This window comes from Mandrillus leucophaeus, unplaced genomic scaffold (assembly GCF_000951045.1).
Source record: "Mandrillus leucophaeus isolate KB7577 unplaced genomic scaffold, Mleu.le_1.0 Scaffold512, whole genome shotgun sequence".
Classification (NCBI taxonomy): domain Eukaryota; kingdom Metazoa; phylum Chordata; class Mammalia; order Primates; family Cercopithecidae; genus Mandrillus; species Mandrillus leucophaeus.
Window position 1 is genome coordinate 2,128,941 of NW_012105498.1, and position 23,368 is coordinate 2,152,308.

The 23,368-nt window shown below is 35.5% G+C and overlaps 1 protein-coding gene across 5 annotated transcripts in view; it reads right to left on the reverse strand.

Moving 5' to 3' along the window:
• Positions 1-23,368, reverse strand: part of DLG2 (discs, large homolog 2 (Drosophila)) — a 916,021-nt gene that overhangs the window by 867,835 nt on the left and 24,818 nt on the right. For 3 of the 5 annotated variants that reach the window (XM_011996430.1, XM_011996428.1, XM_011996429.1), the window contains exon 1: positions 3,984-4,113. The exons of the other annotated variants lie outside the window; for them this stretch is intronic. In XM_011996430.1, the coding sequence (XP_011851820.1) occupies positions 3,984-4,088 (105 nt within the window). In that variant the 5' untranslated portion in view covers positions 4,089-4,113. Of the gene's footprint in view, positions 1-3,983; positions 4,114-23,368 lie in introns of those variants that run through there. 5 annotated transcript variants of the gene reach the window in all.

Below are 23,368 nucleotides of genomic sequence, written 5' to 3' on the forward strand. Positions count from 1 at the left end.
ATTTAATGTCTGTCCCCACCACTAGAAGGTAAATGCTCCCAGGGCAAGATTTGACCGTGTCCTATTTATTATTAGATGGTCCAGGCATATCTTAATTTCTGACACATAAAAGGTATTTAATAAGTATTGGTTGAATGGATGAACACATGGAAAAATGGACTGTATTTACACTATTAACAAGTGCCTTTTCTGTTTCCTCCACTTGGAATGTCCTCTTCTTCCATCATTACTGAATGTCAACATTCTGTTTAACCTTCAAACCTAGCTGAGATAGCCTTCCATGAAGCTTGCCCCTTCTCTGAATTCTTGTGGTAATTCATAGACACTTAGGGTACTCTACATTTTGCATATAGTATTACAGTGATTTGCAAATCAATTTGAAAATTCTCGGGGGCAGAATTCCAATCAGGGGTTCTCCTGATTTATACATGTTTACATTTCTCCCAATGCTTAATCAGCTGCATAACCTTCACATTAGGGTCAGAATAAGTTTTTCCGAGATGAATGAATGAATGAATAGTATTGCAACTGCTTTTTGACTGACAGAAGCTCCAAGTCTAGCAGCAAGATGAGCATAAGAATTGTACTTACGACCCACTGATCCCCATATGAATGTTTTAATCAAATCCGGATAAGATTACTAGCAGTATAAGGAAAACCAAATTTGCACATTGCATCAAGAGATATTAGGGCACCATTTGGTAATACTATCTCTCTTACAAAGTGATGATGTCACAAATAAGTTTTAAGTTTACTTTTGGGCACTTGTCCTGTCTAGAATAGTATCTGACACATAGTAGGGGCTCCAGAAAATGTGAGTGAACTGATTGAACTAACAAATGAATAAAAACACAGGCAAGTCTCTATAAAAAGAACTACTAATTATGAGGCTTTTTTAAAATAAGCATATCTACTCATTTGAATAAAATTGCAAACCCTTTGATTTGCCTAATATCCAAAAATACTGACTGCCTAGAAGAATGCCCTTATGCCCCTAATGATGGAACCAATTTAAAATATTTCATGAGACCTTTTTATAATTCATGCATTTAGTAAATATTTAGGAGCTTACATTCTCCAGACACTTAGGCTAAAAGATAAGAAAAGTTCTGTGTTGCTGTTTTGCACTTGTGGCTCTTGGATCCAGCAGATGAACTTGCTTAAGACTCCAGATTTTACTTCCATCTTATCACTCTAGAGCAGGATCTAATATGTGAAATCAAATCCTGAAACTTTGAGGGACTTTGTAGTTTGGTTTCCTTCTTCTCTGAAGACGTTTTGTGCAGCACTATCCAGGTGTCAGTTGCTTTAAGGTTCCTTTCACCAATATGAATTTTATATGGGAGGTTCCCTGGGGGCAGATTATATAATGACTTGAGATTTTATGTCAGGTTTATTGTTAGTTCACAGAACTACACTGACTGAGAAACCAGTTGTGATCTATAGCTTATGGTGTGTGAGTGAGATGATCCAGACCATCTAGGTGGCTCTGCATTATAATGATGTGTTAGGAATCCACACTCACAGTAGATGCACAGAAGAGCATTTACTTGCTTATGACCTTTTCAGGTCAGTTCTGCTAAGATCAACGACATCAATATGTGACTATACTTTATACACATTGTTCATTTTCAAGTATTTGATTTAAAAGAGAACAAGGTTTATTTTAAAGGAAGCAATTACTTGAGCCCTATATTTGTCATTTATTTAATATAATAAACTCAGCATGATAGGGTATGTATACTTTAGGATTTATTAGGACACTGTAAACAATGAAGTGTATCTAATGATTCCATACAAGTGTAAATACATGTGTGTACCTGAAATATATATCATTGAGTTAAAAAGTGCATAAAGCAGGGAATAAATAGAGTACTTTTTCTGCTGACAAATAAATAAATTGAGGGTGAGTTTATAAAGAGTTATTCTTAACTGATAATATTTTTAATAATGACGATATTTTCTAAAAGAAGCTCTCATGAAATTGTGATGATATAATCATATATTTAATAAAGACTTGGAAGATGCTTGAGATACTGTCAAATTCCCAATATGTTCTGAAAAGATTTAGAGCAGTCAAAAATAAAGCAAACCTGAATGATAATTTGGGCATGATTTTATGCATGTGTGAAGTAGGGAAAACTGGAAACATATACTGGAATCAATGAAAGAATAGCCCATGAATTATGGGAATTGAATCCAAGGTTATCTGGACCCACAGAGGTCTATTCCATGTATTAACACATCCCTGCCCCTACCACTACACCACCACAATGCTATAGTCAAGGTTTCTGAGTTTTCTCCAGATGGGCTTTAGTAGAAATAATTCTATGCGATCAGTAAAGACAAAGCTAATAATGAAAAATGTCAAGCATTAATTGGAAATTGGAGACTCTTGTTGGTTGATTTAGTCATTCCTCATTCCTCACATACTCAACAAGCACTCTTTATGTGCCAGGCGCTGTGCTAGACACTGGGAATAGATGCACTTCAATATTTAAGGAGTTCAAGACAAGACAACAAGAACACAAACTAATAAATGTTAGTTCCTTTCTCCAACTTACTTTCCTATTCACAATTACCCCAAAAGTTACAATATAATTAGAGAGACTGAGAGGAAAACGCTTAAGAATAAAATGTTAGGTGATAAATCAGAGGTGCACACAAGAAATCAAGAAGGGGGAAGATAACCCGGCACGGCCAGGGATGGCTCCGTGAGAGAGGAAATACTTGAGCTTCACAAGGAATATCACACTTTGATAATAACAACAACAGCAACAACAACAACAAAAAAAAAAAAAAAAAAAAGGAAGAGAAGTGTCATAAAGATAAGAGAAGCAAACTATACTTTCTAGATTCTAGTTCAAAGCAGGATCCTTATAATAATATGATTTAGAGAGTTTCCCACTATTAGTTTTTTAGTCTTCTTACAAAAATTATATGAGCTTTATGTCTTTAATAGTCAGGATCAACTTCCTGTGATCCGAGTAAAATATAGTGGTTCAACTAGAAGAGCTTCAAATATAGCCCAGTGTTTGTGACATTTAGGTGATTTCCAAGTTACAGAGAAAAATATGATGGCATCTAACTTGAGTCACTTGAAAATAACGTGAACTTCAAGGAAGATTTATTCCAACTATTGAAAGAAGCATATCTCTTGAGTTCTGTCAGAAATAATGTTTTTCTTGAGAGAGTACCAAATAAATTTTAGCAGAGATTATTTTTTAAGAATCTTCTCTCATAGCTAATTGGTGATCTCAATTCTCCAAAGTAGATCTAATGAAAATAATCGAATATTTTAATATTCTTCTTGGTAGTCCTATTTACCTTATCTCAGCCTATCAAATGTAGCCAGCCTGATTCCTCTGGTTAAATAAATTATAAGTACAAACATTATTTCTCCAAAATAAAACACAATGACACTGATTCACTAATTCACTTTATATAGCTATACACGACTTCTGTTGGACATTTTTACAAAATCTAAATATTGCATCACTACTTTACTAAAGAAGCAATTATACTTTTCAAGATAACTTTTTTGGTGGGTTTTACTTGGAGTAAAGAATAGCAATTTTGGTTTCTTGATCTATATATCAAACCTAACTGCAAAAGATATTCAAGTAGCTCTGGGGAAACCAATGGGGAAATAAACATTGTAGTTTATTTCAAACATTAATATATGGAATATTAATATTGTTTCCTTTCTTTAGTACATGCCACTATTAGAAACTACTGTCTTCAGTGGGATGAGTTTGAATGGACCACTGTTTATTCTTTCTCACTGATTAATGTTTGGACATATTAAGAATTAGGAATTTATACAGAGAAAAACCATATATTTAGCCTGAACGAGAACTACAGAGAAAATAACCATGGTCGTCAAATGTACAGAATACATACATTTCTCTATAGATACAACAGGAGAAAAAGGAAAAATAAATAAAAGAATCCCTAGGAAAATAAAAGAAAATTTTCCTTACCGGAATAAATGCATGTTGCATAGCTTGTTCACATTGTTTTAAAGAAGCAATAGTATCCCACAAAAGCTGGTAATTCTCAGCCCGAGAAGCACTTGGCCGTTGCATAGCGAAAGCTGGTAACACTCAAACTGAGCTCATAGAACCCAGTTGAAGAGGGAAAAAAAAAAAAAAAAAAAAAAAACCCTGCAGATCTGTTACATAAACTTCTTAATTAGATCTGCTACACAAACTGCTATCTTAAGACTTAAAAAAAAAGTTAATCAGAACATTTCTTTTGGGGGATAACTGGGCATGACTTGAACAGAGACAGATGTTTTCATTGGGAAGAATTTTCATTCCCACACTTGTGAAAAGCAATCCCATCAGTGTTCTCCTGTCTTCACACGGGTCTGGTGAAACGGCATATACCATAAGTGTGTGGGGGGAAAGAAGTAGGAAGAAGAGAAATGTGAAAAAATATTCCTACCAGAAGATTTGGGTGGCAGGTCATGGAGGCAGAATTTAAGTAGCTTGTGAAAAGTAGTAACATCGAAGGGAGTAGGTTATATACACATGTCTATGTACGTATACAGATGTCTGCACTCGTCTGCTGTGTGAGAAATACAACTATATACATGCATACTCACAGTGTCATTTAATATGTCCAACTCTCCTCTCAGTTTAGGTAAGAGTTAGATGTGACATATTCTTCACCTACAGAGTATTACTGCCTTAATGGCACTATAAGTTGTTTATCTGGGATTATCTCTAAAGACAAGACAGAAGGTATCTTAAAATGTAAGAGTAATTAGAAGAACTTTATGTTGCCTATGTATTGAAGAAAAGTCACTTTTATTCCTTAGTCTAGATAAAATTTACATAGATAATAAAAGGAGAATCGTGTCTTTAAATGTTCTCGGGAAATGAGAGTAGGCTGGAATGTGTTAATTCCAAAGAAATATGCGTGTGCACTTTTGACAACAAAAAAGACTCATATAAGCATGAAATAAAATATGAACAGAATTTAGGGACATATTCTCAATTCCCTTCACCAAGGACGGTACCTACACAGGGAGGTGAGGCTCCACCAGTACCTAATGTCACTGTAGGATTGCTGAGCTAGGAGGCAAGGCATCTTGGAAGGTGATTCTCAGAGCCCTTGAAAGTTCCAAAAGAATCTGTACTCTAAGGACTGGTTCCACAGTCAACAATGGTGATATTTACTCAAGCATTTGAAGAGGTAAGAGGCAAAAGGAGAGAAATTCACAGCATAATAAATTATGCATTTAATTGACCTAGAAAATCCAAGGAAGACCAAACAAGGTACAAATTGTAGAAAACAGTTTGGTAACATACACGAAATATTTTCCCTGTATTATTTTTGGAAGAGCAGCACGATTTGGGTTACCTAGTTTTCCTGCATTTGTACCCTGATGATGGTGGATTGGTTCATACTAATGCCCTTGTAGTGTTAAAGTCTCAAAGGCTGACACCAGGGAAGTTTTCCTCTTACCTTCATTACTTTTCAATTTTGAACTGAAGGAATGAAAAGTAGAACTGATCTTTCAAAATCTTTACCTAATTTGTAAATTTTACCTAATTTGTAGGGAAATTGTTTTTCCTTAATACTTCATGAGTACACACCATAAGGCTATTGCCATTAGACAGTTTGTTTTTCAATATCAATTCAACCAATTTCTCTTTTTCTCATTCATGGTGTTCTTCTGTTCAGCTCACACCCACAGTCCCTCCTCTGCCTTCATTCCTGCCCTTATAGTCTCCCATCTGCCCCAACCACATGCTGCTTCTCCATGCATTGTCGACCAGTCAGCCCACAACTTTCAGAAAATATTCCTTCACTAGTAAGTGTTCTGAATTTCTCAGGAAACAACAGGAAAATAAAAAGTTGTCTTTTAAGTTACCTTCCAAAATCCCAGTCAATCCTGTCCGAAATTCTTAAGCAAATATTTATCATTATTCCAGACCCCACTTGCTGGATCTTCTAGGCTTTTCCCACCTCCTGTTTATCAGGTTCCTTTTTCTTTCCCTTAAAGAGCATCTCCTAAAAATTCTCTTCTCTTTAGTTTTTTGGGGGAAAAAAAAAGGTAAAGAATTCGTAGTCTTTGTGTGTGGAAACACTGTTTTAAAAAGTGCCCTTTGAATCTTGCATTCATTCATTTATTCATTTATCCAACAAACATATCAGTCATCTCCCATGTGCCATATATATATATATATATATAATTTTTTTTTTCTTGAGACTAAGTCTCGCTCTGTCTCCCGGGCTGCAGTGCAGTGGCGCGATCTCTGCTCGCTGCAAGCTCCGCCTCCCGGGTTCAGGCCATTCTCCTGCCTCAGCCTCCCGAGTAGCTGGGAGCACAGGCTCCCACCACCACGCCCGGCTAATTGTTTTGTATTTTCAGTAGAGACGTGGTTTCACCATGTTAGCCAGGATGGTCTTGATCCCCTGACCTCGTGATCTGCCTGCCTTGGCCTCCCAAAGTGCTGGGATTACAGGCATGAGCCACCGCGCCCAGCCGTGCTATAATTTTTGATAGTACTTTGGACAAAAGGATACATCAGATGTTGCCTCTACCTTTAAGGAGAGTCTAATAGAAGGGATGGCAAATCAGCACAAATAACAAAAAGGCAAGTCTAAAAAAGTGTAAGTGCCATAAAAGAGGTAGCATAAACTATTTAGAAAGCAAAGGAAAAGAAGAGATAATATCCATGGTGGAAATTAGGGCAGCATCATGGAAGACTTAGCACTTTGCTAGAGCTTGTTGTTAGGGTAGTATTTGGTCAGACAGATATAGGGGAAATTCTGAGAAAGGAAAGGTACAGCAAAGGTACAGGGTGGGAAAGGCTTCATTGATTATTGTTTTGGAAGAAATGTGACACCAAGAAAAAAATTGTAAATCAATGACTACCCAGCTTAAAATTCAGATTTAGACCAAATTTGAGCTTATTCTTGATTGAAAACTAATAGCTTGCTATTCTTGATGCTAACCAATATTACCTTTAACCAACTCACAGATAATTCATGTTCATAAATTCAGTGAAAATCTTCTTAAACCTCTTGAGGTGATAAGTTCTATGTGTTTATTCCTCACTGTTTGAAATAGGCACATTGATATATGTTCGGAGGCCCTAGGTGGCTCAATCATTTAGGTTATATTACTGAATTATTACTTTTCATTAAGCATATATTATGTGTTTTGCATTCCTGCCCACTTTCATAAGTTCTAAACTTCTTACTTTCTAAGTTCAAGTGGGTTCCACTATAAATCAAATATTTACCTTATCAAATATTTTACTTAGTTCAATTTGACTCAGTTTAGCAAACATTTATTGAGCTCTACTATGTGCCAAGAACTGTGCTAGAAATAGAGAACACAAAGATAAATGTAATATTATGTCAATCCTCTGTTTCTTTTCCACTACCACTCAGTGTGCAACTGTCTCTGCCCACAAGTGGAGCGTATGTATTTTCTTCCTGTTAGCACAATGCTTGATAAATAATTGCTACCATTTTTTCCGTTAAACACTCAGTCACTAGGCTACATGTCTATCACATCTAAATATGTCACGATGCTCTAACTTATACTGCAGACCTCAGAATACCTAACGGTACTTTTGTATGGTGGGATTGCCATACATTGAGTGCTTTCTGCTGGTGAATGGTTTAAATGTAACTTCATGACAATTGCACTTCCAGTAAAAATAGAGTAACAGGGCCTGGGTTTTCATTCCCACCTAAAGTGACAACAACAACAACAAAAGTACAAAATATAGGAAAGAATGGGCTTCAAGAATGCACATGAGACAACAAAAAACAATGGATGCAGAGAGAAAAGAAACAAACAAGGTGGACTCTGATATTCCAGAGAGGAGGAATCCAGTTGTGGCCAGAGGACTTGCTGAGTTGAGAAGACAGAATTGGTTTGCTGGGAAGATCAAGGCAGCAAGTAGAAACAGAAAAATCCACAATTATAACTGGAGATATCAACAGCTTTCTCTAAATAGTTAATAGAACAAAGAGAAAATTTGTAAAGATAGGGAAGACTTGTATAATACTAGGCATCAATTTGAGTTAATAAACCTTTATGGAATATTTTATTCAACAACAGCAAAATATACACATTTTGAAGGGCTCAAATAGTCTTTGCCAAGATAGAACATATTTTGAACTTGAAATCAAATTTTCATAAATTTAAAAAGATTCATGTCATGGGAAATATAATCTCTGGCCATAATAGGATTAAGTTGAAAATCAATAACAGAACAATCTCTGGAAACTCTCAAAATATTAAGAAAATAAATGACACAATTCTAAATAGCTCATTGGTTAAAGAAAAAAAGAGCTAAAAATGAGAATACATTTTGAACTGAATGAACATAAACTACAATATATTGAATTTGATGGATTCCCTTAAAGCAGTAATTAAGGAAACATACATATCACTACATGCTTATATTTGAAAGAATTTAGTGTCAAATTACTGACTTCAGCTTCCATCTTTCGCAACCAGAAAAAAATATAGCAAATGAAATCCGAAGTATGCAGATGAAAGGAAATAAAAAATATCAGCACAGAGCATAGAGGAAAATCAATGAAAACAAAAGCTAGTTCTTTGAGAATATCAATAAAATTGATAACACTCTAGCAAGACTAGTGAGGAGAAACAAATTATCAAAATCAAGATGGAGGAAGATGACATCCCTGCCAATCCTACAAACATGAAAGAGCTAATAAGGAAATCTTTGTGTACATATGTATGTATTTATGTATTAATTCTTACAGACAGTGCAATGTTATGGTCATGACTCACTGAAGACTCGAAATCCTGGCTTCAGGAAGTCCTCTGGCCTTAACCTCCTGAGTAAATGGGACCACACGACTGGCTTTTTTTTTTTCTTTTTCTTTTTTTTTTTTTTTTTTGAGACAGGGTCTCACTTTGCTGCCCAGGCTGGTCCTGAACTCCTGGCTTCAAGCAATCCAAGCAATCCTCCAGCATCAGTTTCTCAAAGTGCTAGGATTATAAAACATGAGCCACTGTACCTGGGTGAGAAAATCTTATAAACAAGTTTTTGCCCCCAAAATTTGATACCTTAGATGAAATGGACAAATTCCTTGAAAGATGCAAACTAATCAAGAAGAAATAAGTACTCTACACAGTCACTTTATAAAATATTAAAGATATTTGTAATGAAAATCATCCCACAAAGAGAATTCCGGGCACAGATGGCTTCACTGATAAATTTCTCTAAATATTTTAAAGAAAAAAATAATAACAATTCTACACAAAATTTTTCAGAGAACTCAAGAGGAACAAATACTTTCCAGATCATTTTTTTCTTGAGGCCAGCATTACCCTAATCCCAAACCAGATGAAGATATTACAAGAAAAGCTAATATCAATAAACTCTCATGAATATAGACGCAAAAATTCTAAAAAAAATTTTTTAGCAAATTTAATCCAACAATATATAAAAAAGATAATGCATCATGACCAAGTAAACTTTACACTGGGAGTACAAAATTGATTTAACATTTACAAATGAACCAATGAAATGTATTGTTTTTTTTCCTGAAAATTAAATAATGAATTTATTCATATGTGGAACAGCTCAACGTCAATTATTTTCACAAATTGTAATTATGAGACTATAAACATTACTTTATTTATTTAATTATACTTTAAGGTCTGGGTACACGTGCAGAACATGCAGGTTTGTTACATAGATATACATGTGCCATGGTGGATTGCTGTACCCATCAACCCATCACTAAAATACCAAAAGCAATGGCAACAAAAGCCAAAAGAGACCAATGGGATCTAATTAAACTAAAGAGCTTCTGCACAGCAAAAGATACTACCATCAGAGTGAACAGGCAATCTACAGAATGGGAGAAAATTTTTGCAATCTATCCATCTGACAAAGGGCTAATATCCAGAACCTACAAAGAATTTAAACCAATTTACAAGAAGAAAACAAACAATCCCATCAAAAAGTGGGTGAAGGATATGAACATACACTTCTCAAAAGAAGACATTTATGCAGCCAACAAACATAGGAAAAAAAGGTCATATCACTGGTCATTAGAGAAACGCAAATCTAAACCACAATGAGATACCCTCTCAAGACAGTTAGAATGGTGATATTAAAAAGTCAGGAAACAACACATGCCAGAAAGAATGTGGAGAAGTAGGAACACTTTTACACTGTTGGTGGGAGTGTAAATTAATTCAACCATTGTGGAAGACAGTGTGGTGATACCTCAAGGATCTAGAACTAGAAATATCATTTGACCCAGCAATCCCATTACTGGGTATACACCCAAAGGATTGTAAGTCATTCTACTATAAAGACACATGCACATGTATGTTTATTGAAGCACTGTTCACAATAACAAAGACTTGTAACCAACCCAAATGTCCATCAGTGATAGATTGAATAAAGAAAATGTGGCACATATACACCATGGAATACTATGCAGCTATATAAAAGGACGAGTTCATGTCCTTTGCAGGGACATGAATGAAACTGGAAACCATCATTCTCAGCAAACTAACACAAGAACAGAAAACCAAGCACCACATGTTCTCACTCATAGTGGGAGTTGAATAATGAGAACGAATGGACACAGGGAGGGGAACATCACACACTGGGGCCTGTTGGCGGGTGGGGGGCTAGGGGAGGGATAGCATTAGGAGAATTTATTAACTTCTTATAAAGAAACAAAACAAACTAACAACTTACGATTATCTTAGTAGGCACAGAGATAGCATTTTACAAAATCCAATATCTATTTCTGGTTTTAACTAAAAACTCTTAGGACAAGACAAGTATGTCCCTTCTCACCACTTATATTCAACATTGTCTGAAAGGTTCCAAACCGTGTAAGAAGGCAAGAAAAATAAATACAGTTTGGAAACAAAGAAATAAAAATGCTTTTATTATACATGACACAATTATGTGTGGAAAATCTCATGAATTCTAAAGAAATGCTAGTAGAATCGTTAGCAAATTTAACAAGGTTGTAGAACACAAGATTAATATTCAAAGATCAATTGTATCTCTACATACTAGCAATAAATACATAGAAATTAAAGTAAAAATAATGCAATTTATGATAAATTTTTGAAATATTAACTACTTAGGGATAAACCTGATTTTTTTCTTTCTTTCTTTCTTTCTTTCTTTCTTTCTTTCTTTTTTTTTTTTTTTGAGACAGAGCCACGCTCTATCACCCAAGCAACCCTCCCTCCCGGGTTCAAGCAATTCTTGTGCCTCAGCCTCCTGAATAGCTGGAACTACAGGCGCACACCATCACGCCCAGCTAATTTTTGTACTTTTTGTAGTGACAGGGATTCGCCATGTTGGCCAGGGTGGCCTCAAACTCCTGACCTCAGGTGGTCTGCCTGCCTCAGACTCCCAAATTTTGCTGGGATTATATAAAACTGATTTTTGAAGTGTGCAAGACATGTACACTGAAAACTACAAAAAGAAAAAAGAAGATGCAATATTGTTAAGATATCATGCTCTGAAAACAGATTTGTAGAGTCAATGCAATCCCAATCAGAATCTCAGTGGGTGTTTATTTAGAGAAATTAACGAGCATACTCTAAAATCATATAGAAAATCAAAAAATATATAGTAGCCAAAATAACTTAAAAATGAAATTGGAAAAAGAAAACATCTGATTTCTAGAATTGTTATAAAGCTAAAGTAGTCAAGACAGTGTGGCATTGGCATAATGATAGGCAAATATATCAATGGAACAGAATAGTGACTACCAGGGTTGAACCATACATCTAGAGACAACTGATTTTTAATGAAGGTACAAAGGAAACTTAATGAAGGAAAGATAGTATTTTCAATAAATGATGCAGGAACAATTGGTTATCCATATGAGAAACAGCAAACTTTGATTCACACCTCTTGTTACATATTAACTCAAAGTGGATTATATACTTAGATGCAAAACCTAAATAAGGCATCTAAAGGAAAACATGAGAGAAGATCTTTATGACCTTGGGTTAGGTAGAATACAAAAAGCTAAATCTGTAAATGAACAAACTGATAAATCAGACGTCATTAAAATTAAATTTTTCTGTGCTTTAAAAAGTTTTGTTAATAAAATAAAAAAGACAAGCTACAGAATGAAAGGAGATATTTACAAATTATACATCTCATAAAGGACTTGTTTCTAAAATAAACAAATAACTCTTAAAATTCAATCAGAAAAAAAATCCCCCAAAAATGAGCCAAAGATTTGAACAGAGCCTTCACTAGTGAAGATACAGGTATCAAATAAGCATCTGAAAAGATAATCAACATCATGAATTGTTAGAGAAATGAAAATTAAAACCCCAGTAATATACTACCACATACCTATTAAATGGTTAATATTTAAAAAGATTGACCATATCAAGTGTTGTTGATGATGTGGAAGACTGGAACTCTCATACGCTGCTGGTGAGAATATAAAAAATGGTACAACCCCTTTGGAAACAGGTCAGTATTTTTTTCTTAAGTTAAACATGTACCTACCCTGGGATTTAATGATTCTACTCCTAGGCATTTACTGAGGGTAAATAAAAGCACATGTCTATTTAAAGACTTTTATACAAATATTCATAGCAGCTTTATTTGTAATAGCCAAAAGCTTGAAATAACATCAACAGATGAATAGATTAAACAATTGTGATATTTGCATGCAACAGAATAGTGTTCAGCAATAAAAAAGAATGAACTATTGATACATGCAAAAACATGGATTAATCTTTAAAAAATCATGTTGAGTGAAAGAGGACAAACAAAAAGAGTACATACTATATGATCTCACTTATATAAAATTCTAGAAGATGCAATTTAATATATAAAGACAGAAAGGAGAGTAATAGTTGACTGGGAATGGGGAGGTAGAGCAGGTAGGGTAAGGTAGTTGGAGGGAGGGATTACAAAAGTCTGGAGGAATTACAAAAAGGCATGAAGAAATTTGCAGAGGATGATGGATATGCTTATTATCTTGAATTGGTGGTTTCATATGTGAAAACTCATCAAACTGTACCTCATTGAAGCTATTTACATTTTTTTAAGTTTCTAGAGAAACCATCAGAAAGTCTCATACTCCTGGGGCTTATCATAAGTGATAAGCACTCATCATTTAATGTTGTAATCTTGCAGTTCAATCTGTCGCCTTGAGAGGGGTTGGGGAAGATAAAAAAGCTTAGAAAGCAATGACCTTCCAGCAGGAAGGGAAGCAGAGGACAGGGATAAGTTTAAGCAGAAGAAAAGATCAAGACTTTAACATCCAGGACCTTACTTCTAGTTATGGTTCTTGCTTTAATTTAGCTGTAAGATCTTGGTTCAGTCATTTTGCTTTGACATACTTCAGTGACTCAATTTCAAAATGAAAGGATTAGATGCAACCATTTCTCAAGTTCTTTCAGAGCCATAATTCAATGATCTATAAATATATTTTAATCATCAACAATCCCATTTTCCTCACAACTCAGCACTTATAGGTATGGCCTTAAATTTAGCAGAACTACTTCATATAATTTTGAAGTATGTACTGTCATATATGCTGGTAATTTCTCTCCTGTAATAGAGTAAACTCTCTGGAGGGTGAGGTCCTCTATCCTAAAATTTCTAGTTTCCCCATAGTATTTAATGTTCAGAGCCTACACCATTGTAATATTGACATTATCATTGACAGTAAAATTATAACAATTCATATCTATCATTTTACTGCTTAAAAAGCTACTTTCCCACATGGCATCCCCATGAAGGTCTTATTCGTAATACACAGATAGAGAAATAGGTTCACAGAGGCTAAAGTAACTGGCTTAACCACTAACTAGCCTTGTGACCATGGCCAAGTTCCACAGTGTCTGTAAAACAGAGCCTGTGAGGTAACAGTACTTATCTCATAGGACTGTTGAGGATTAAATGAATTAATATTGATAAAACTTTAGAGCAGAGCCTGGCACATAGTAAGCACTATTATTAGTGTTTATGAAATTAATTTAACTTTATTGATTTATTTAACAAGTAAGAATTAATAGATCTAAGATTAGATTCACATCTTTTGGTTCTTAGTCCAATATACATTTGACCAATGATCAGTAATTATATAAGATAATTGTAGATTCACCTTTCCTAACCACCATTACACCCTAGTCTAAAGGATGTAACCTCCTAGTTTTCTTCCTCCCTGAACCCTATTTGCTTCCTTTTCCTTCATAGTATTTACTTTTAAATTTTCTTCCTCGGATTTAATGATTCTACTCCTAGGCATTTACTGAGGGTAAATAAAAGCACATGTCTATTTAAAGACTTTTATACAAATATTCATAGCAGCTTTATTTGTAATAGCCAAAAGCTTGAAATAACATCAACAGATGAATAGATTAAACAATTGTGATATTTGCATGCAACAGAATAGTGTTCAGCAATAAAAAAGAATGAACTATTGATACATGCAAAAACATGGATTAATCTTTAAAAAATCATGTTGAGTGAAAGAGGACAAACAAAAAGAGTACATACTATATGATCTCACTTATATAAAATTCTAGAAGATGCAATTTAATATATAAAGACAGAAAGGAGAGTAATAGTTGACTGGGAATGGGGAGGTAGAGCAGGTAGGGTAAGGTAGTTGGAGGGAGGGATTACAAAAGTCTGGAGGAATTACAAAAAGGCATGAAGAAATTTGCAGAGGATGATGGATATGCTTATTATCTTGAATTGGTGGTTTCATATGTGAAAACTCATCAAACTGTACCTCATTGAAGCTATTTACATTTTTTTAAGTTTCTAGAGAAACCATCAGAAAGTCTCATACTCCTGGGGCTTATCATAAGTGATAAGCACTCATCATTTAATGTTGTAATCTTGCAGTTCAATCTGTCGCCTTGAGAGGGGTTGGGGAAGATAAAAAAGCTTAGAAAGCAATGACCTTCCAGCAGGAAGGGAAGCAGAGGACAGGGATAAGTTTAAGCAGAAGAAAAGATCAAGACTTTAACATCCAGGACCTTACTTCTAGTTATGGTTCTTGCTTTAATTTAGCTGTAAGATCTTGGTTCAGTCATTTTGCTTTGACATACTTCAGTGACTCAATTTCAAAATGAAAGGATTAGATGCAACCATTTCTCAAGTTCTTTCAGAGCCATAATTCAATGATCTATAAATATATTTTAATCATCAACAATCCCATTTTCCTCACAACTCAGCACTTATAGGTATGGCCTTAAATTTAGCAGAACTACTTCATATAATTTTGAAGTATGTACTGTCATATATGCTGGTAATTTCTCTCCTGTAATAGAGTAAACTCTCTGGAGGGTGAGGTCCTCTATCCTAAAATTTCTAGTTTCCCCATAGTATTTAATGTTCAGAGCCTACACCATTGTAATATTGACATTATCATTGACAGTAAAATTATAACAATTCATATCTATCATTTTACTGCTTAAAAAGCTACTTTCCCACATGGCATCCCCATGAAGGTCTTATTCGTAATACACAGATAGAGAAATAGGTTCACAGAGGCTAAAGTAACTGGCTTAACCACTAACTAGCCTTGTGACCATGGCCAAGTTCCACAGTGTCTGTAAAACAGAGCCTGTGAGGTAACAGTACTTATCTCATAGGACTGTTGAGGATTAAATGAATTAATATTGATAAAACTTTAGAGCAGAGCCTGGCACATAGTAAGCACTATTATTAGTGTTTATGAAATTAATTTAACTTTATTGATTTATTTAACAAGTAAGAATTAATAGATCTAAGATTAGATTCACATCTTTTGGTTCTTAGTCCAATATACATTTGACCAATGATCAGTAATTATATAAGATAATTGTAGATTCACCTTTCCTAACCACCATTACACCCTAGTCTAAAGGATGTAACCTCCTAGTTTTCTTCCTCCCTGAACCCTATTTGCTTCCTTTTCCTTCATAGTATTTACTTTTAAATTGTCTTCCTCCTCCACTAAATTGTAAGCTCAGAGAGCAGAAGCCAATGTACAGGCAGCTCCAGCACAGTACCTAGAATATAGGACTCTTTCAGGGTTTGCTTGATATTATTACTATTAATAGGGGCTAAAATAGATAAAAACTAATTAAAATTTCAAAAATATATGTTAGTATATTTACTAGGATTTTCTGTATTTACAAACATCTATGGTGAATTCAGCCATGACTCAAAACAAAAACAAAAACAAAACAAAACAACAACAACAAAAAAAACGGGCCAAGTGCGGTGGCTCACACCTGTAATCCCAGCACTTTGGGAGGTCGAGGCAGATGGATTACCTGAGGTCTGAGACCAGCCTGACCAATGTGGAGAAACCTGGTCTCTACTAAAAATAACAAAATTAGTCTGGCGTGGTAGTGCATGCTTGTAATCCCAGCTACCCCAGAGGTTGAGGCAGGAGAATCACTGGAACCCAGGAGGCAGAGGTTGCTGTGAGCCAAGATTGCACCATTGAACTCCAGCCTGGGCAACAAGAGTGCAACTGTCTAAAAAAAAAAAGAAATCAATCCTGGCATCTGATCCATTTTTTCCTATTTGAGAGAGTGACACCTTGATGGGCAAGACTCACATGACTGTGCCATGGCAAAATGGCAAATGCCATATTTTATAGGGGGAATTATATGACCTGTGGTGTACTGAAGTCCATATAATATAAAATTGTGCTACATATTCAATCATTCAGTCATGCCTCAAACCTGCTTAAGAGATGCAAGCCATCGTATTACAGTGGCATTCTGCACACACTGCAGTCTCTGGAATAATATGCCCAGTACTGTAAGGGAGAGAAAGCAAGCAACCTGAGAGAAGCTGACTGAAGTAGGTAGGACCCCAGGTCTTGTTTGAACACAGTTCTGCAGAATGCTAGATCACAGCATGTTAAACTTCAGACCAGAGTCAAGCCAGGGCTAACCTGGATAGAACCGTGAGGCAGATGAAGTGTGTCTTCACCATCTTCTTTCCTGTCAAGAGCCCTCAGCCATTCTCCACTGGACTTTCTTGGCAGAAGGAAAGCTACTTGAACTCAATTGTAGGGCAGTATTAAGAATTTAATATGCCTCTTGCCCTACTTGCTTTCTTGACTCTTTTTGAGGCCAGGTGTTAATCATATTCATCAGTTTGTTCTCAGTCTCTAGTGCATTGCCTGGCATATAACAAAGGGCACCAAAGGTTTCTTAAATAAATAGATGGACATAAAAAATGTTTCACTTGATGCTGATGAAAGGAATTCTTTATATTTGCAGAGCATGTTTTGACCGACAAAACACATTTACAACTAAGACTTCTCTGTTACTTTTCACCTCCCTATTTACACATGTAAACGTTATTATGTCAGTGGCTCCCTTGTTTATTTTTGGCTCAGATTTCTCTCCTAAATTGAATATCCTGTTGCTTGCTGGTCATCTCTGCTCAGGTATCTCACAGATCTCTCAGATTTAACAGCTCCGAAAGCTGAGCTTTCATCTTCCTTCTTCCCTCCTCAAATCTGCTTCTCTTTCAACTTTCTCACCCAGTAAATCCCAGCTCTGCCCACTCCATTTCTCAAGTCAAATCTCAGGAGCATTCACATCCACCTCGTCAAGACCCTCTGATGGAATAATTTGGTCCTGTCTGTCACCAGGGTCAGCTTGTGCCATCTCCCCCTTCTCTGTGACCTAGCCCCACAGGCCCTCTTCCATTATTTAGGATATAATAAATCCCATTCTCATGTTGGTTCCTATGCAAATGCCAATTCTTCTGCCTCAAATCTTCTCCCACCTGTTCTCCAGAATTCTCTCCCACTTATCATTTAAATCTTAGCTTCACTGTGCATTGTAGGAGGCTTACCAGATCCCTGTCCTCTATTTGCTAAATGCCAGTAATCCTTCCTTCCCCCACATGTGAAAACTAAATAGGTCTCCAGACATGACCTATGGCCCCCCAAGGGAAACAAAACTATGCCAGTTGAGCACTACTGCCCTATACCTTACTCAGGACATCCTGTTATAGTTTTTCATGGAACCTAGTCTGTAAGCCTCTTTTGTGACTTTTGTGTGATGTTTACATTACATAACTGAATTACTTCATTATGGATGAAAACTAGTTCTTCTGCTTACAATGTATCATCTATATATAGTGTCCAGCATGAGTAGGTACTCAATAAATATTCGTTGGATAAATGAATGAATTTCATTCTCATACAAACCCTATGGAATATGCACAGCCAGAATTAGCAACCCTATTTCTAAATTGAGGTAGAAGATACACTGAATGGTTCAATGAGAGGCCCCTGAATCACATCATCAATAAATGGTAGACCAAGGAATCCATTAACCTAGGCTTTATCACTCTCAATTCCTCTTACCAGCATGTATCCTTTTACTGCCATTACCATGTTTTTAACCTTCTCAGATTACTTCATCTGCTTTCTCTTCCAAGTGCTTTATTATGTGTTGTCCGTGTAGTCCACAGTAATATACACCTAGCTCTAAATCAAGGGCTGAAAAGCTCAGACATTACAGTGGCTTCCAGTGATGCTCCACTCTGCTGCTTTTAAAAACTCACAGCATATTAAATATAAGAGAGGTGGTTAGGGCTTCTCATGTTGCAATAGGAGTGCAAGGGGGTTAAAAAAGTCAATAGTTCTCTTGAGTAAATTTATTTTTATCATACATTTAGCTCAGCCTTGTGGTCTACTCTAGTAAACAGACTGAAGAAAACTAATCACAGGACAGGTTAAGATACTCTAATCTTAATGAAGCCATTGCAATATTGCTAACCAGAATATGGAATAACTTTTAAAGATGCCTGGCTAAAATTATCCTTTATTTTCATGCTGCTTAAGTATGGCCAAGCAGAAAAATCTCAACTGAAAATGAAAATTCTCTTAAATGGTACTTACAGCATGCTAATGTGCTTCTATGTTCCAAGGTTTTGAATAACAAGATCTATATGGCATGCTTAATTTTTTCCCTCAAATAAACTGTTTTTGAATAGCCTAAGGGCCACAATGGTCAACAAGTGTCTGAGTGAGGACAGGGCATGCTGTTGAGAGGTAAATTTGACTCAGAGATGTCCCTGAGCCATGGAGAGGAGCTGTGTTGGTGGGCTTTGTAATGTCAGAATCCCTTTAGTGTTACCAAAGGGTTGACGCCTAAGCTTTCCTATCTCTCTGCAGAGGCAGACAGGAGAGTTAAGAGTACAAAATCTGGAGGCCAACTTTCCAGGTTAGAATCCTAGTTTCAATGTTTTTTAAATGTCTGATCTTGATCAGATTACTCTAGACTTTGGGCCTCAGTTTCCTCGTATGTAAAGTGGGTTTGATAATGGTGTTTATGTCATATAATTGTTGTGGGAGATTAAATGAGTCGATTCATGCATCCAGCATAAAATAAGTACCAAATAATAATTGCTACCTATTATCTGTCTTCTTTATATATACATACTTCTATTTCTGTATACATAAAAGTATTTGGTGTTTTATTAAGCTCTGTCCATATTCCAGATTTTATCATCTCACTAATTCACAAGCACCTTTAGGGCCTAACCACCAATGCATTTTCATCATCATAAAAGTACCACATTTGATTCTTACAACAGTCCTATGAGGTTGGGATGGTTATATCCATTTTACAGATACAAAACTGAGATCTAGACTAGTTGGACTGTGCCTGTGGTTATGCAATTAGATAGTGTTGGGGGGCCAGGGCTAAAGCTTTGGACATCTTAGGAATAATCTTCTTCTCTTTTCAAACCATAGATTTTTCACAGACTCAGTACTTGTCTTAACACTTTTAGGATATTAAAATGACTTCAGAGTAAGGCTCCCTGGGAATCTGTTCTCCTTATTCCCTGCTTTAATCAATGTATCTTCACTGGGTAGCAGCTGCATGTTTTAGTCAGTGTTGCATAAGTCTCTGTTTCTATCTCTTTCTTTCTTTACCTGTCCCTTCCTCCATCTCTCTTTCCTCCTTTTTTCTCTCTTCCTTACTTCAACTCCTCTCCTTAGCTCCCTCTATATTTTTCTCTCTCTTAGACACACACACACACATACACACACACACACACACATACACACACACACACACAAATACTTTATTCGTCTATTTCATATAGAAGGAGACGGTGTCATTAATAATGACTTTGAGGTTTCCACCAACTGTAATGAGACAACTGTGATCAGGTGAGAGCCAATAGGTGAACTTGGATTACTAGTGCAGGCAAGGGTCATGCATTAAATAAAAAAGCAAAGAAATAGAGTTTGGATTAAAAAAATAGTATGGAAAGGGAAGAGAGACAGTCCCTGATTCTAGCAAAACTTGTAGGAAATGGAACAATGATAATTAATTAAAAATACTTCTGAGGGGAAGTAGATGAGTCTGTCTAGCTAACCATTTCACTAAATTGATATCATATGATATTGCATAATTAACAATCCATTAATTATTTACAATGTACATTTGGAAAATTTAGTTAATATCACCAAGCTTTAGTTTTCTCTCTCATAAATTGTGAATAATAATTAATAACAATATTAGTCTCCTAGTATTATTGTAAGGATTAAATGAATACTTACACTTAAATATTTCTTAGAGTATAAGAAAGTACTAAATAAAGATTAATAAATACATGTTAGCTACTGTCAATAGTATTATTATTTTATTAATGCTATCAGGAAGGGAAAATTATAGAAGGCCTCCAAGATGAGGGTGAAAACAGATTCCTATTTGATACTTTGGGCAATAAGAAGCTATGAAGAATACTTATGACTGAAAAGATATTTTGCAGTTATTTGTTAAAAGACTTAAGAGGTAAGTATTTAGATTCAGGGAGTTCAGCTAGAATTTATTTGCAAGAACCAGGTAGTTCTAAGATAGAATAAGATGTGTAACTAAATCTCAGAGTCATTAAAAGCATTGATCTCCAGTGCTCATGAGATCTAGGTCTATTCACCCCCAAATGAAATTGCATAGAGAATGTTAATGTATCAATAGAAAAATCCCTAAATGAAAGTAAATAAAACATTTGAAATTATACTATGAAGTCAAGACAGTGATATGTAAACTCATCCAAAGCTGAAAGGCCAGCACCACAGTCACAGATAATGGATTCCACCAAAATAGGTCTTGGAAACTTTGTTTCACTGAACTATGTTGACATAATTAAAAGTCAGTTAACGTAGGGATCACAAACATTTATAGTAGGGAGAAGCTTTTGTGATATTTACTTTTATAATGAACTGAGACTTAAATATTGCTCATGCACAGAAATATGTTTTGTGAACTTTGCAAGAATTCTTTTTTCATCAGCAATATCTTCATAAAAAAGTCAAAAAGGAAGGCCCTTAATCATGTCATATTCTTTTGGAGTCCTTTACTCAGCAATAATTCATTTAAAAACATTTCAGTGAACACTAATTGAACAGAAACTGTCAACTTCCCTTTTGTAATGAAAGGAAAACTGCCGTGATGAAGAGTTTCTAATCATTATATCTAATTAAAAAGTTAATCCTTAAGTTTCTCATGTTTAAGTTCTTTCAAATGTAACAAAAGAATTTCTCTTTCAAAAATGGGAAACAAAGCACAGTCGTTAACAAACAATGCTTCTGTGGTAAAGCCACAAACTTGGAATTAAAACATATTGGCCCAAGCTTTTGTGAGGAAATTAGAAAAATTACAAGAATCAGCCAAACCTTGGCCTTCGTTGACCTATGTTTTTTAATACAGAAAAATTTCATTGTAGCACTGACAGTGGGGGATCAAAAAATAATTGCAATTTAAGCCTTTGAACTACAGAGCAAAAAATGGCCTCTGCATCTCAGCTCATGGGGGAAATGAGACATGACTCACTCGCTAGTATGAGTAAAGGTAATTCTTTTAGGTCTAGAGATAGGTCTAGAGATAGGGCTAGAAGCAAGTTCTTCTAAATAAGTGAGCCTTTACCCCAATATTCTGATTCATGGGAAAACCTTTAAAGCCACAGTCTAACCTCCTGAAGCCCAGTAGAGAAAGAGAGGATTCCTAGGCAAATATGGGAGATGATCCACCCAGGCATGACTGTCTCACTCTGTTCGTAAACAAGAGAGTGGGAGAGATAGTTCTGAAAGACTAAATGCAAACTGCAAGATGATGACCAGATTGCTTTGACTATCTCTACTTCCAGCCTATGCGTGCAAAGTATTTCAGGATATCGTGTGATGATCAGAGAAAGAAACCTTGTTTGAAAGTGCCATTTTCTGGATGGTCAGACCCCCCAAAGTAGTAACCAGATCCATAATATAGTAAAGCATTACATAAGGGGCTTGCATATTTCATTAACAAAGACCAACAAGATCACTCCCAACAACTAAGTTTGCTCATTCTGATATTACCCAATGTAGCTTCTAGCCTATTACAAAGCAGTCCTAGGTAAAGGCTGAGTATCTATAGCGCTGGAATAAGTAAATATTATTAGACATCAACTCAGATCATGGTCTTCACTGAGCAAAGGAGACAATATTTCTAATGGAATATAACCTTACTTCATTCTATATTATTGCTTCTCAGGGACAGGATGGATAGAAGATTGAGCAAAAGTGTTTGTAAAATAATTTTTTCATATAGGCACCTTTTAGATTTCATTGACATCCTCTGCTTTCTGCCTTTGCTTTACAAGTTTTTCTAAGAGGCATACATGCTATAATGAAAAGAAGTGAGAAATGTGAAATCCTGGCTGTGTTGCTTATGAGGTGTGTATGACCAAAAGAAAGCCTCTTGGTTTTTCTGAGCCTTTATTTGCTCTACTGTGAAACAGGGATAATAATCCCTGTTATCACAGGGTTCTTCTGAGACTCCAATAAAAAATGTGAAAACATTTTTGGAAACACAGAAATGAGTTTTGTGTGTGAGGGAAAATGATTTCACATAGATGGAATATTCACCAAGTACCAGGTACAGCACAAAATTCTTCATGTACTAGGTCTTTTAATAAAGTAACCCTGTGATACAAGCATTGTACCCATCTAAGAGGTGAGAGAAGGAAGCAGTAGAGATACTCAGTAACATAACTAGGGTATTAAAGCTTGATATTTGTAGAGATAGAATTAAATTCAGTTTTGTCTGTCTCCAAAGACAGTGGTCAGTTCCCAGAAAGTGGAAACTGTTCTTTTGGTAGTACATTGTTTTAAAAAGCAAGGTTTTAATGTGAGTCATCCAAGGTTTGAATTCTAATGCTAAACTCACTCAGTGTTGCTATGAGTAAGTTGCTTAAACTCTCTCTGAAGTTTTATTATCTCATCTAAAAATGGGGAAGAAAAGTAACTAACCCATATATTTTTGTGAAGATTTCTAGAAAAAAAATGCACATCTAGCAATTAAAAGGGTTCTTTGGTGGCA